Raw genomic sequence first — 14,687 nt, 5'->3', positions numbered from 1 at the left:
GGAGGAAGGAGCGGAGCGGCTCCGTCCGCCCGCCGTGCACGTTGAAATATGTCGCGTTTATTCTCACGAGTTCATTCGCAGCTACGGTTCGCCACGCCGCGCGTGTTGACCAACGATGCTGTTGGGTCCGATGCGATACGCCGTCAAGAGCCGACGAGATACTTTGGTCGCTCGCTCGCTGAAACGCATAATGTAACACCGGAAGTGATATTGATCGCTTCGAGAGCTCGGCTCGAATGTTTCGATAGTTTCGATTGTTGCTTGGCCACGCATCGGCGAGCTCTCATTTGCCCATCATTTTGCTACTCTCGCCTGCCGTGTCGTAACCTGCCCCCCGCTCATTGAAATTCTTACCGATGGTTATCGGAAACTGCTGCCTCCGATCTCACGAGCTCTTCGCACTCGTCTCTTTCGAATATTCAAATCTTCTCGAACGAAAGTTCTGGAGTCAACTAAAAAGTGACGACGTAATTACGAAGAAAAACTATTGCTTATCGAAATACAGAATATAGATGAAGCGCAGGTAGCGAATAATTAACTTTAACTTTGAAATAAGAGCCTTTAATTTGCAAAATCCAGAAATTTGCTCTCCAAGTTTGACGGAATTTGCGTCAAACAGTAAAAGTGGAGCCAAAAATCCGACTCGGTATGGAGTTTTCTAAATGATCGCACGGGACAGGGCCGAAATGCATCGGCCACCTTAGCATATCTAACAATGTCAATCAGAAACGGTAATTCGTCCGGGGCGTGATTTCGCAGCAGCGGCACGGCAGATCTACGATGACCGAGCCGGCGATTAGATATTTCGAGGTGCATCCAATCGTTACATCCGTTGATTGCGAGACTCGTATGCAGATTCCCGCGTGGATATCACGCGGGGCACGGGCTTGTACGAGATGTAGGCGACTTCGATCAGTGCGAGCGCGGCTACCGGTAGGCAAAGGATATGGAACAAGGATAAATGGAAATACCATGGTATTAAAAGAGAAAAAAGAAAACGGGAAAGCGGAGCGAGACCAATCATTTTGTTCACACGTTGCTCATAATGGTGCTGATGTGTGTGTGTGTGTGTGTGTGTGTGTAAATAACGCATCAGATATACGGTTAACTGTATTGAAAAAATATATATAAAAATGCAAGGATGAGTGGATCATGTAATACAAGTGCAACGCGAGTAACCGAATTCGCCATAAAGTAGCCGGGAAGTGGGTCGCATTTTCCTCGTCTGGCGCAGATTCCTTAAAATACGCTCCGGGGTGCGGTGATTTACGAGGGGGAAAGACGACCGTCCGAGATTGAAGAGGCTTGTCTCGGGCGAAAAATATTTTCGATTTAAGTAAAGAGCGAGAGACCGGCGGAGAGAGAGAGAGAGAGAGAGAGAGAGAGAGAGAGAGAGAGAGAGAGAGAGAGAGAGGAGAGGGGAGGGGTGAGGGAAGAGAGGAGGAAGAGAGATGAGCTAGCCTTGCCGCCGCGCAATTTCGTACTATTATCCGTAACCGGATTCCTCGAAACGCAGCATCACCGACCAACTAGCGATTTAATCGTTCCTACCGCAAGGTACACGTTGAATATGGAAAACACCCGAAGAATAAATTAATTTCTCCCTCCCTCTCCTGCCATCCCTCTCTCTCTCTCTCTCTCTCTCTCTCTCTCTCTCTCTCTCTCTCTCCCTCCCTCCCTCTCCATCTTCTCTCAAGGACCACCTTCTCCGTGAGCAATTTGTAATCGCGTGACGCTCGTTTAATTAAGGCAGCGTCTCGTATTTTACGTCTCTATTAATGCGAATACACCGTCCGGAGTCCACCTCGTGGATTCGATGTGACGGCGATGCGCGATTTTTGCGACACCTTGCCCGACGTTGTTCTTCTTCTTTTTCGGCACACACACACGCACGGACGCATCGCGTGCGCGAGCGCGTATTATCCCTCGGACGCGACGTATCGCGAGCTCTCGAATGTAACGGATGTCGGACAACGGGTTATAACGGGCGACGTCGTAATTCTCGTTTTTATACCCGCGCCACGTCCCGCGCCGCGTAAGACGACGGGCATTTATCTTATTTAAATCGCACGTCTTTGTGAATCCGCGCGGATACTACGTGCCGCGCGACGCCACGCCGGCAGGATTGTGTGGCGTTTTGGATTAGCACGTGCTACGTTCCCGGGGAGATTGCTCGCACGCCGCCATTTTTCAGCCGGGATTGCGAAAATCTTCTTTCGAGGATGCTGCCAGACAAAATAACGCGTACACACTCGCGCGCGCAGCGATCGCATAAAAATGTAGCGTAATCAGTCCTGAGCGCGCGAGGGATTTATTCGCCTCGATACGCACGACTCATCGTCGACGGGCGTCTCTTCGAAACATTACGTGCGCGTACTAATTACGGAGGAAACTATTTTTTTCTCCATTTCTCTCCAATTGCATTTTTATCTTTATTTACTATTTTTCATTTTCTTTCAGTAATATATATTGCTGAAAATGAATGAGAAAAAGATCGGACATGTGAAGCGAGCTTATCCGTTAGCGACAACAAATTTGGGCCAATGTCATGCTATTCCATCATGTTTCACGACCATTATTGCGTCATCTACACGTGATGTTCGTTAAATATAGCCTCTCGCGTTATTCGTATAATCGCACGAGCGAGCTCGCCCGTCCGCTCGCCTCATGCCACGACGTATTCAAATCACGAGCGATTTGATACGTTTTAATGAGCAGGACATCCGTGACGTGTTTACGGCTCGACGGTCAGGTAAATTTTAATCGTGGAAGAAACGCATGGCTGACTGAGCGTACGATCGAAATTTATTTCGTCGAGTTCAGCAGCGTTTAATATAAACGTTGCCGTCGCAGCGACTCTATACATAATACATGCGCCACGAGGCTCTCCTTAATTAACACAGTAGGTACTAATTGACTATACTAACTCGGAGCTGGCACCCGTGGAACGTCACCCTGTTTCCTCCCTCCCCTCTCTCTCTCTCTCTCTCTCTCTCTCTCTCGCGCGCGCGCGCAACGAGCGAACTTCACGTTCGAATCATGCGAGTTTGTGGAACTTGCAGACGCAAGAATATAAAATCTCCCGACATCGTAATTGGCGTAATCTCGGTGAGATTAAATTTCCGTTTAGATTCCGGAACTCTCGGAGCGCGCGCCGCGTTACTATGGCGATATCGGTGTCTCGATATTACGCCAAGGATATCGAATCTTCAAGTGAAATCTTCAAAGAGGTGAAAGAACGTAATGACGTTCAGAACGGAGCTACGGTCCGTTCTCCTCTCCTCTCCTCAGGTCCACTCCTCGCTTGAATAACTTGTACCTTATCTTTCGTATTTCGTGCATCGCATCCTTACAATTACCGTGAAAATATCTCTCTCTCTCTCTCTCTCTCTCTCTCTCTCCCTCTCTCTCTCCCTCTCTCTCCCTCTCTCTCTCTCTCTCCCTCCCTCTTTCTCTTTTTCACTCTTTTTCTCGCAAATTATTTGTATTAACGATACTTCGTGCCGGAACTTCGTGCCGGATCGGTCAAAAAATCAATTCGATTTCCAATAATTGACGTCTCATATATGTAATAAAAAACAACAATGCTGACATTTGCTGACAATGCTGACGTTTCCATAAGGAAGTGTAAGATATCAAATCTCTAAGAAAATTTTATACTTGACGAGACGTTTCCAACAACGCTTCTCTTCTCTTTCTTCTTCGCCAATAAAAAGAGAAATGCTCATAATGTTCTGTTGCCAGAACATTAACGTTCGTTAATGTTCTGGCAACGTTAGAACGTTGACGAAGAATCACGGATAACGACGTTTGGTTGATGAACGATTCATGCTCACTCAACTATCGCAAATCGAATGAGAGTGGACTCAGAGATTGAGAATCGAACTCTTTCTAGACTGACCCGACTCGCGTATGACTTCAGTCGGAACGACCCGCTGCGCCGCAGGTCACTCTCACAGGTTGTCCTCCTCGGGATGCACGGCGATGTATTCCAGAGCCTTCAGGATGTCGGCGGGCACTGGAGGCGGGGTTGGCAAGTGGTCGCCCTTCGGCTGGAAGCCGTTCTCGTCGGCGACGTAAGTCAGGCCGATGGTATTGCCGTCGACGCCGACGTAACTGAAGGAGCCTTGCACGCGAAGAGCGTCCTCGTCGCCGGCGATCTTCGCCAGCTGGCCCTGTTCCTGCGCCTTAATGCCGTTCCCGGTCTCGTAGCTGTAGCTGTACGAACCCTCCGGATTCGGCCCGTCGAAGCTGTAGGCCAGGATCGGAACCGGCTCGTCCTTCGATTGTTTCGCCGCCGGTGCCGCGAACGCGGCCGCCGCGAGAGTGCAGAGGAGAGCGAGGGTCTGCAAGAAATTTTTGGTCGCTCGATGTAGGACGAAAAGGACACGTTGAGCTATGGCGGTCGAAGCGATGCGGGACTTGTGACGTTTGAAGCAAGTGACGTTTGAAGGTCAATCTTAATCGAATTCGCGTGAAATCAAAATGATCTTCTTCTTTCCTTCTGTTTTGGAGCAATTTGAAACTAGAAAAGTTGGATATCTCGGGTGCGTGGAACATTCGACGGATTTTTATTCGAATCCGTTCATCTCCGAACGAGAAAAGTTGCGAGGTGGGAAATTGCGTGAGGGAGCGATGATCGAGTAATCTTGCCGAGTCGCAGACTCACCGTGGTGTACATGATGCTGATGACGAGTGTTTGTGTCCTTCTGTAAAATCGAAATTGAGAAGGTGCTTTTATATACCGTCGCCGAAACCTCGCCACAGAGGCAAGAGGACCTCCCTCTCATTGATAGATTTCTGGCGGGCGTATTGACACGCGCGCGCGTGCGAGCGTTGCAACATTTTCAACGAGGCTGATAGTGGGGCGCGCGGCACGATGACCGCAAAAACGTCGGCATAATGACCCCCGCGATGCGACATTCGTGCTCGCGAGAATTCACCGATCACTTTTTGGCATTTCTCTCCGCACCGTCCCGTTTCCAAGCATCCGTGCATGATGGATCACGATATTCGTTATGAAAGAATTCGCATACATGCATGTGTGTATGCACGCGTGTGATAAATATTCGATAAGAAATTTTAATACTTAGAATTAACTTTCTTGAGAAACCAGACTCACGTACGTCCTTCCAGTCTGCCTTCGGGGGCCACAAGGTAAGCGCGTGTGGTACGCGTTTACCCAAGGCCAATGAAATTCTAGATATCAGCTCGGCGCCCCAAGGTAGCAACGATGCGTTTATGTTGAAACTGAATAAATTACTTTGGAAAATTAAGCGAGAATCGTGTGAAAGGTTACGTCGGGAAACGAGGGTAGACTCTTAAAGTCCGGAAGCTCCGCAAATTACCAGAAGATCCAAAGCTCGATATGTATGTCATGCAGTTTTAAGAGAATGCTTGAAAGGCACAGAACGCTCGCGAGAGAAAAGCAGAGAGGACGAGAGAGAGAGAGAGAGAGAGAAAGAGAGAGCTTTATTTAAAATGTTAAAGGCAACAAGACGAATCTCGTAACGCAAACATGTTGTTTGATAACAAAGGATTATCCTGTGCATGTCGGAGGTGGAATAAAAATTCTCTCGGCTAAGTCGATCATAAATTTTTCTCAATGTCGGCGGAAAGGAGCGCACGCGGTATCGCCTAATACGGCGTGCGTTTTTCGCCGCGCCGTTCCATTGACCCGATGATCCCGTAATGCGAATTTTCGTTGCTTCTTTTTCTCTTTCTCTTTCTCTCTCTCTCTCTCTCTCTCTCTCTCTTTCCCTCTCACATGCGCGCGCGTTATAAATTCAACCAACGTGTAACAAATCCGTGGAGCCTTGACGGACGTGGCCGCGCCGCGCCGCGCAAGCCGAATACGCAGAGTAATTTATCATTTATCCTGACCGGGCGACAGGGTGATCGCGCGAGAGCCACCCCGTCTCTCGGGGCCATTTTCCCGAGGAAGAGAATAATTGAAGGCCCGGATGCGCGAGCGACGGAACAGCGGTTCACACATATTTCAAGAACGCCGAACGCCTCGCCCGGGTGTTTTGACACCTCGTTAAATATTTCGCTCGATCCAAGATGAACGGCACACCTAAGATTGTCATCGTGTGTGAACAGTGTACAGCGAAATAAATGAAAATTTGCGAGGAGGTCAGAGCTCCGCAACGATATTTGCAATTCATTTTTCGTCGTGCAACAATTAAAGCTTCCGAGGGGCGTCGTCGTTCGTTGGAATCTTTTTCAGACATTTTTTTCTTTACCTTCCGGATAAACGAAAGACGAATAAACAGGAATTTCTCTTCGCTTCTTTCTGCGCACCTTGCATCTGTTTCCTCTTCCCATTTCTTTAAACCGTAATAAATACCGTATATACACTCGTAATTTTATTTGTAATTATCAGTTACTCGATCGGCGAACTGATCGTTTCTGTTGCGCGCAATTTGAAGTCTCAGGTTCCCCTTGGAGAGAACAGATTTTTTCACCGATATTTCACTTATTTCATATATCTTGCCTGCATCTTATCGGCGGTTTTCAGTGGCGATTAGCGCTTGCGAGTGATGATAAAAATGATAATTTCATCGCGCGTGAACAACGAGAAGGTGCCGCGCTTTTCTCCGGCTCCGGTCGCGAGAGAATTTCGACCGTAAAAATCCAAGCTCGCTTTATCACTTCTCGCGAGTCGCTCCGTAAAACAATGCTCTTAAACCGACGATGAATGACGGCGCTTACGTAACGGGGTTTAAGCGTCGCCACTAACAACGGTGAATCACTCGCTGGCTGGCGAAACGACACGCCGCGCGTTTCCCAATCGGCCCCTCATTTTTTTGGAGATGATAAATTTCTAATACGTATCTATTACCGTAGCATGGCATTAATCTCCCGACGTGACAAGCGACCGCGGAGAACGTCGAAAAACGTCGACGCAGAAGCATCTTCCTTTCGCTCGAGGCGCATAGAGAAAACAAAAATGGTTAAATCTCAGTCTCACACGAAGTCACAGTCGCGTCTGGCGAAAACTATGCCCGTCCCCACCCCTTGTTGTTCTAAGAGAAAAATAGCGCTAGCAATTTGCGTATCGGCGTGTGTTAATTGTCATTAGCACTAGAATAGCACGCTAGCCAGCTTTCTCGATTTCTCTGAGCAAAGCTCCGCTCGGAAAGCAGAGCGACCGCCGAGGGAGCTCGCGTGACTTGTCGCTCATTTCTCCGTCAAATCTATTCGTTTCTTCATTCATCTCTCAAATTCGCGAGTGAAAAATTCACTCTCTGTAATTGAAAAGGTTCGATGAGATTCAGAGTCAGAATTCACGGGAATTCGTGCCACAAATGTTACATCCCTCTTTGTACTCTGTATTCTTGCCTGAATTTAGACGGCGCGAACGGAACGGATTCGCTAATCACTGTAATTGCTGTAATTACCGCGCGATTATGGCGTACAAAATGTCGGCTACGCTTTTTTCTCAACGCGCTGGCCGTCGGGGTCACTTCGTCCCCGGGCGAATAGTACGTTTCGCGAAAACGAAAGTCTTTGATGAAACCGATTCGCGCGCGCGCACACACACACACACACACACACGTACACATACTCGAGCTGTGGATTCGGCAATGGAGGTCAACGCCTCCTCGTGCTCGTCGATGCACTCGTCGTTGCGGAGCAACCGCCCAGAAAGAATCTCTAAATCGCGCTGTCAGCTCCGCAATAGAGCTATAAATATTTAATGAACGTACAAGTCTTCTATTGAAATAGTCGAGGCTCGAGCGCCGCGCCTCGCAATTCGCAGGCTTCCGATGCGTTAATTGAGATTACATTCAGCCGGGAGATAAGATCGCGCCTTATTCGTCGGCGCACACGTCGGAAAGCCGGAATTTCGTCCGCGAGGCTCGCTGCACAGCGCGTTTTAGCCAGACGCAGCCGGGGGAAAAAAGAAGCAGCGGGTTCCTCGTCACGGTTTTATGACGTTTCCACGAGATCTTTACGACTTTATCGCCGCGACGCTGTCTCGCTGCTCGAGATTACACGTATTTGCGCACGTAAATGCCGGATTAACCGGCGACGCTGTCTCACGATGCTGGATGAGGACACAAGCGCCTTCCTTTCCGGAGCTTCCCGAACACGCACGGAACTGACCTACCGCTTTTAAAGCGCCCTTTAAAGTGAATCGCTAAAAATGTTCGCGATGGGATCCCAGCGAGAGGAGCGTTTTTCGCCGATGATCCGCGAGTTTGCGCTCTGATTTAAAGCGAAAAATCATTTCCCGTTTCATTATATTCTTTATTATTACACTTTCGTCTGACGAAGGCGAGAAAAATCACTTATTATACTCGTTGTTTTATTCTTCATTATCTTTATTGAGATATTCTCACCTCAAACGAATATAATAAAGTTACTCGCGTTTTTTCCGAGTCGTCCGTTGCAATTGTGACATTGTCACTTCATTTCCTGTCATAACCGATAACGGTCACGAGTGAGTCATCTTCCGTCAGAAACGCATCCGTGCGGCTGATCCAGTTCCGGTGTTTGTTTCAACATGATGACTGTTTTTTTTCATTGGGAATTTGTAGTCTCTTTCTCATACGCATCTCCGTTGTTATTCCGTCCGAGCCAAGGCCGAACGGCGGAAACGTCTCTTTGAGTCCTCTAGCTGTCTTCGCGCAGGATTCCTCGTCGATTTCTTACTTCGCCGTCGATAAGGCAGCATCGGGATTCGCGATTTTCCGCGGTACCTTGCGCCTCGTCGAGTGAAAAACTAATGGAAGAAAAATATACGCGTGCATTATTGACCGAAGCGAGCGGCATGCGTGGCATCTTTAACAGGACTCGCGAGTCCCTCCACGTCGTGGCTCAGCTGTTCCCGACGCTCCCGACGTTAAATCGCGAATCCGTCCGTCGTTCACGGCACAATCGCTGAATATTAACGATGGATCATAAGGATTCAGAGAGTGAGTGAAAGGTACCACAGATCGCGCCACGGATGAAAGACGAATTAACGAAGTGCTTACTCGGGGACTCGCAGGAGTAGGATTATGTCTTCTTCTCTCTCTCTCTCTCTCTCTCTTTTTCCTCTTATTTTTTTTATTCTTATAAATATTGCTGTAACGTAAGATTCGCAGTTATTTAGAACAAACATGTCGGAAACACCTGAGACGTTACCTCAAGCGACCGAAATGAACGAACAAACAGCGCGCCTTGCCGAGGAACAACAACATCGGTAGTTCTATCGTCAAAGATTAATCTTGGCCAAAGTCCGAGGCTGAGGCAGGATCCTCGCAACGCCACATAAAAAATAAAAATTAGCATCGCTTTCATTTGGGACGTGAGGGGAGGGATTAAAATGGGATATTAGCGGGATGTGGAGTCGCTTCGACGCTGAAAGACACAGCTCACGTTTAAGAGTGAGAAATGTCTCGTACGGCGGATCGTCGCCACGCGTTTATCGCGATGAATTATTGGCCAAAGTTAATTCTCGATGAATATCTGAGCATCCGAGCATCTGAATATCCGAGAGCCTTAATATTAGGTTGTGCAATAAATAATTTCAGCTGCTTCGGAGGTGAAGCGAAACGGTTGCGTCTCGTTATAATTTTACGAAGCAATGTACGCGCGAAAGATGATAAAAGACCGCAGAGGTGACAAGGGAGAGTGTACATTGTTTTATGAAATTATAACAACACAAATATACGGTCAAAGTTCGCCGAAGAACTCCCGAAATTATTTATTGCACAAAGTTTCGTTTAGTTCATCGCTAGCAGTTGCTTCTCGGGCGACCGCTCGCGACTTGAGCAAACTATGAAAACCGGAACGCGAGAAATTCCGTTCATTAAGTCAGGCAATTTCAATCGTCGTCCTTCGTTTTCCATTCCATCTCGCGTCTTTCAAGCCGACTTCCGCTTCGATCAAAGCGCTCGCTTTATTTTTCTCCTCGCTTTAAAGATGCCCAAGAGATTCTTGTTCTTTCCTTCTCGCTTTGCCCCCACCCCCCCCCCCTCGCCCTTCTCTCCTCTCTCTCTCTCTCTCTCTCTCTCTCTCTCTCTCTCTCTCTCGCGCGCGCGTTTAATGAAAACCACGCTCGATTTCGCGAGGTGCGGACATTACATCAGGATGTTCTCGGATAATCGGGGAAGATCCTGCTCGCGTCGCGCGATTGATTGACTCGTGCGTTTCGCGCGAAACGCGCTTTTATACACACCGCGAGCGCGAGCTCGCGATTCTCGCGCGTATCGGCGCGTTTTGTGAAGTGTCATTTTTCATCGCGACCTCTACGCGCGTCCGCAGCGAGCACGCGTTGGACGTGTCTATCCGCTGCAAAGTACAAGTGATGAATTGTCATAACCTGTCGTCCACGGCTCTTTAATCACCGCGACTGCGTAACATTTCGTTGAAGCAACCCAAGCGCGAGTCGACCTCCTCCTCCTCACCCTCCTTCTCGCCGGCTCATCTGCCGCGTGAAAGTAAAAATGCCGTGCCGGTAGTATTTGGGTTAGCGGGATGGCCTCCGCGCGCGCCGCGCCGCCACGAATTATGGCGTGTCTTATTCCATTACGCGAGTAGCCGAACGCCAGCGCCGGACGCAGCGTCATCGGCCGGCTACAATTAATCGGCCGCGCATCGGATAATTTCAAGACAACCCCATCAATTACGCCGCGCGTCGTGGCCCGCCACCGCGCGCGTGTGCGCTCCGCGGCGCCGTTACGTTCGCGAGAGACTTATCAATCATCGCGATACGCATCGTAGGATGTGCGGTATTAATAAAGCAGTACCAGATAACTTCCTCATGGCACTTTCAATCACCGATAGAAATCTAAATCACGGGCGACTTTAACACGTCGGGTGCAAGAGCTGACTAATGTTAGATTCGGGAGTCTGGCTTGGTGGAAGTTGGAAGGAGAAACACGTTGCGGTGAGGTAATCATCGGGCCGAACAGCGATCTGTCTTCGTCTATTTTCATATTCGCTGATAGAAATTCCGCAAATACATTCACCTATCTCGTGCGAAAAGCCCATCTTTCGGCAATTGTGCGGAAGAACCTTAATTTATTTACACGGATGCGGCAAGAAGAAATTTTACACACGAGTACGGCGACGCCGACAGCGAAGGCGTTAAATAGAACAGGATGGCAAATCTCGCGCGAAAATCAGCCCAAAGTCAGAGATCAGAGCGAGACAGAAGTGTGACGCTACGCGGATAGATGAGGCTTAGATAAATTAACAGATAAGACTGTCGCGAGGACTGTCCAGAGGAGAGGAAAGTCAGGCGAGTAATTGACGCGAAATGAATTTCTCGCGGCACATCGCGCCGTCAGATGAATCTCTCCCGCCGTATCTTACGGCCGCGTTACGATTACGGCAACGTAACGATAACGACGCTCGATAATGAGCCTCGTCTGACAAGAGTCGCCGAATAATGTTCCCCGCAGCGGTCCCCTGCGTTCTCCGCGTGATTAAAACCGCCTAATCAAGCCGACGCCGGTCGGAATGTTATCAGCGAGCGTTCGCGGGGACGTCATTCGCTATGCGCTCGGCTGTTCGTCAATTATACGAGAACCGAAGTTCTCCCTCGGCGGGGCGCGCCGCAGCCGAAGTAATTCGCGAATCGCGACGCGCATAAATATACATTCGCGCGCTGCAGCGACGTGTCGTCGTCGTCGTCGTCGTCGTCGTCGTCGTCGTCGTCGTCGCCGTCGTCGTTTGCGGCGCGATATAAACGCAGAAGATTAATTTAACACGCGTATATCTACGTGTTCGCGAGCTCCGCGATAAGATAAGGCTAACGAGCGCGCGCAGCTATGCCGCACGGCCGAAGCGGCGATTAATTTGGAAATTAGAAACGCGACACACGCGGGCGGGCGGCAGCCGCTTGTCCAATTTCATTACGAAACGCACACATTGTGACGGGCGAGCGCGAGCCGAGGCTTTTCGCTTATCGGGACGCATTATGAAGCGCGGCGGGTCCCGACCTTCGGACCCGTTTGGGCCTCCTAGGCTCTCTCGCTTTCGGGCCCGGGATGGAAATCGCACGCGTTCACACGCACAGCGTTTCGCCGAATCTGGGTGGCGGTAACCGCCGCGCGGCGGATGATAAATGCCCGCCGGCGGCGTGTTGTACGACCTCGACGGTAAATAACGGCGATTCGAATAAATAACAAACGCTCACGCGCGGCTACTCGCGCGTTAGATAAATTTGCCGTAACGTGTAATGGCTTGCTCAACGACGTGCCGACTTTCGCGTTTAATTCGCGGCGACACGTCGTCTCCTGTCATCGTGCCGGATCATCTAATTTGGGCGGCTTCATTGAGGACATTTTTAAGCCATGCGCTCGATCGTTCGTCGCTCTCGGCAGATGTAAAATACGCTGCTTTTTCGCGCGTTCCCCGATGCCAAGGAGGCGGGTCTTCTTAGAGGTAGCAGACGCGACATCCGTGATTGACTTTATCGTCGCGTGGGCCTGCGTGGGCGTGAACTTTGCGAAAGACGAGTTGAAGACTACCGGCTTAACGTGTGAGTTTGCCTCGTTCGAGAGAGTTTTCAGGCTCGTCGTGCACCTTTGGAATCTTCTGGGGAGGGACCAAGTATTGATTCTCTCTGCAAAGTTTATGTATTGCTCGTGCAGAATTTCGAATGTTTTTATGTGATCGGGACATTACTTAATATGTTGTGAAAGTGATGAAAAATATCAGAACTGAGCTGTTCAGTTCTCTCGCGAATTCCTGTCTGAGGCAAATGTTCCGCAGTTTGTACGTATCGGACGTGCGTTTACTCCGCTGAGGAAAACTTCAAAGGACACACATGCGCGCATCCGCGCGTCGATGTGCTAGGCTCGTTGAGACTCTCTGAACGCGATTGGTTGCACTTGACGCGCGCATCAATGCAATCGATATCGGCGTCATAAACGGCGATCACCGTTTAATGCAACGCAACGTGCAGATGTGCACGTGTTCGCACGCGCTTCGAAGCGCCGTTAAGCGACGATGACCCCCGCGGGCGAGAGTTACTTAAAACTGAAAGTCGCCGACGTTAAATAATATTATTAAGTCCACGTCGAGACGCGCGTTATAAATCATACGGGATAACGCAAAATTCATCTCGCCTGGGTAATTTCTCTCGCACGGTATAGCTATGCGATCGCTAAGAAAATAAGACGAAGCTTCTGTTCTGAAATATTTCACCCTATTACACGCCATTTTTCATTTACACAATAATAACGATAATATTTATTAACGGGAAAGTACCCTTTAATTATATAAAAAGGACGTACACAGGACGCACAAGGAGGGAACGAAACATGGCAAGGAAAATGGACGTAGCGGAGGATTAAAAATAAATATAATAAACGAAATTGCATAAAACATTAAGCTAGAGACAAGTGCGCGAGCAAATGAATTAGACCAAGATCCAATACGCAATTAACAATCACATTTGGCAAAGTAATGGATAAATACCTACAAGTAGAATTAATAAATAAAGAGGTGCATCAAATATACACGAGTGAATAAATAAGCGAGCGAAATAAACGCAGACACGTATAAATTCATGAATAAGTAAGCGCGTCAAGCGCGATAATAATATTTATTAATGAATCGATTTAAAAATCGCCATAAGCGATGACCACACGATTCGCAGGTATTGCGTTAATCTCTCATTATATTCGATCCTTTCGACCGCACGACGAATTCGCGGACTTTAATCAGAGACTCGTGTGCCTTCTCGTGACGAGCAACACAATCGACCATTTCTTCATTACGCTTTTTTCTTTTTTTTCTTTTTTTTTTACGCAACTCTCTCCCTTTCGCTGCCTCCCCCTCCCCGTGTCTAACGCGCGCCGTTATCGAGCGGAAACTTCGATTCCGTGACGTCGCATACGCCGGCGAGCAAAACTCGCGGATAATGCTAATGATGACAATCGGGAACGAGAGGCGACGCGACGCGACGCGATAAGGGATATTAAGCGGGATCGCGTGAAAAATGTTAAACGCGCTCGCGCATATATTTTTTACCGTATTCAGCATTGTTATTCCCAGCGAAATAAATATATACGGGTCGCATTTGCATTCGACAGCGAGCGGCCACTTCCTGCTACGCCGGCTGGCTTATTTTGCGAGCCGTTCGGCCATGAAAATTCACGCCGTGGAGATAATGCCGTTCGGCGCCGAACGATCTGTAAACAGTGACCAGGCGTATTCACACTTGCAAACTGTGGCAGGCAGGCAGGCCGGGTAGGCAGTTTTGACAGACCTAATGACCTCCTTCGCTCTCTATCGCGCGGCTGTAGCAAGAAGAGGCGATGATACTCGGCTGCGCGAGAAAATTAGCGGTACTTACGAGACGCGGCTGCTCATGCTGACGACACGATCCGTGAGACGCTCGCCGACGAGTACTTCCCGGGGCCCGGGCAGGATTCCGGGGGCACGAGTACGCGACAATTAATGAACGTCCGCCGGCGATGACGGTCCAACGGGCAAGTCGATTGCGCTGGATTACATTAATCGCGCGTCTCACATGGGGCGCTTTAACATATCATGAATATGTGGATATCTGCGCGATGTGATCGCACCTTGTCCTTTATAACACGTGTATCTGACTTTTTCTACATTCCAATGACACGTTCATCATCATCATCATCGTCGTCGTACCTGGCTGCATCTTCTTACGGCGTCGAAGGAGAAAAAAAATTCCACCGTGACTTCATCCGTTTATAGCGGCAGTT

General features: G+C 49.0%; 1 protein-coding gene across 1 annotated transcript; it reads right to left on the bottom strand.

Moving 5' to 3' along the window:
• Window positions 1-3,767: 3,767 nt before the first annotated feature.
• On the bottom strand, window positions 3,768-4,731 carry LOC105182696 (endocuticle structural glycoprotein SgAbd-2). The gene is made up of 2 exons (XM_011140343.2): window positions 4,670-4,731; window positions 3,768-4,346 (listed from the first exon to the last, which is right to left on the bottom strand). The coding sequence occupies exons 1-2, from the start codon at window positions 4,679-4,681 to the stop codon at window positions 3,954-3,956; spliced, it is 405 nt and encodes a 134-aa protein (XP_011138645.1). The 5' UTR covers window positions 4,682-4,731; the 3' UTR covers window positions 3,768-3,953.
• Between the last annotated feature and the right edge of the window lie 9,956 nt (window positions 4,732-14,687).

This window comes from Harpegnathos saltator, unplaced genomic scaffold (assembly GCF_003227715.2).
Source record: "Harpegnathos saltator strain DR-91 unplaced genomic scaffold, Hsal_v8.6 scaffold133, whole genome shotgun sequence".
In the NCBI taxonomy this organism is placed as follows: Eukaryota; Metazoa; Arthropoda; class Insecta; order Hymenoptera; family Formicidae; genus Harpegnathos; species Harpegnathos saltator.
This window is presented reverse-complemented; position numbering and strand designations above follow the sequence as displayed.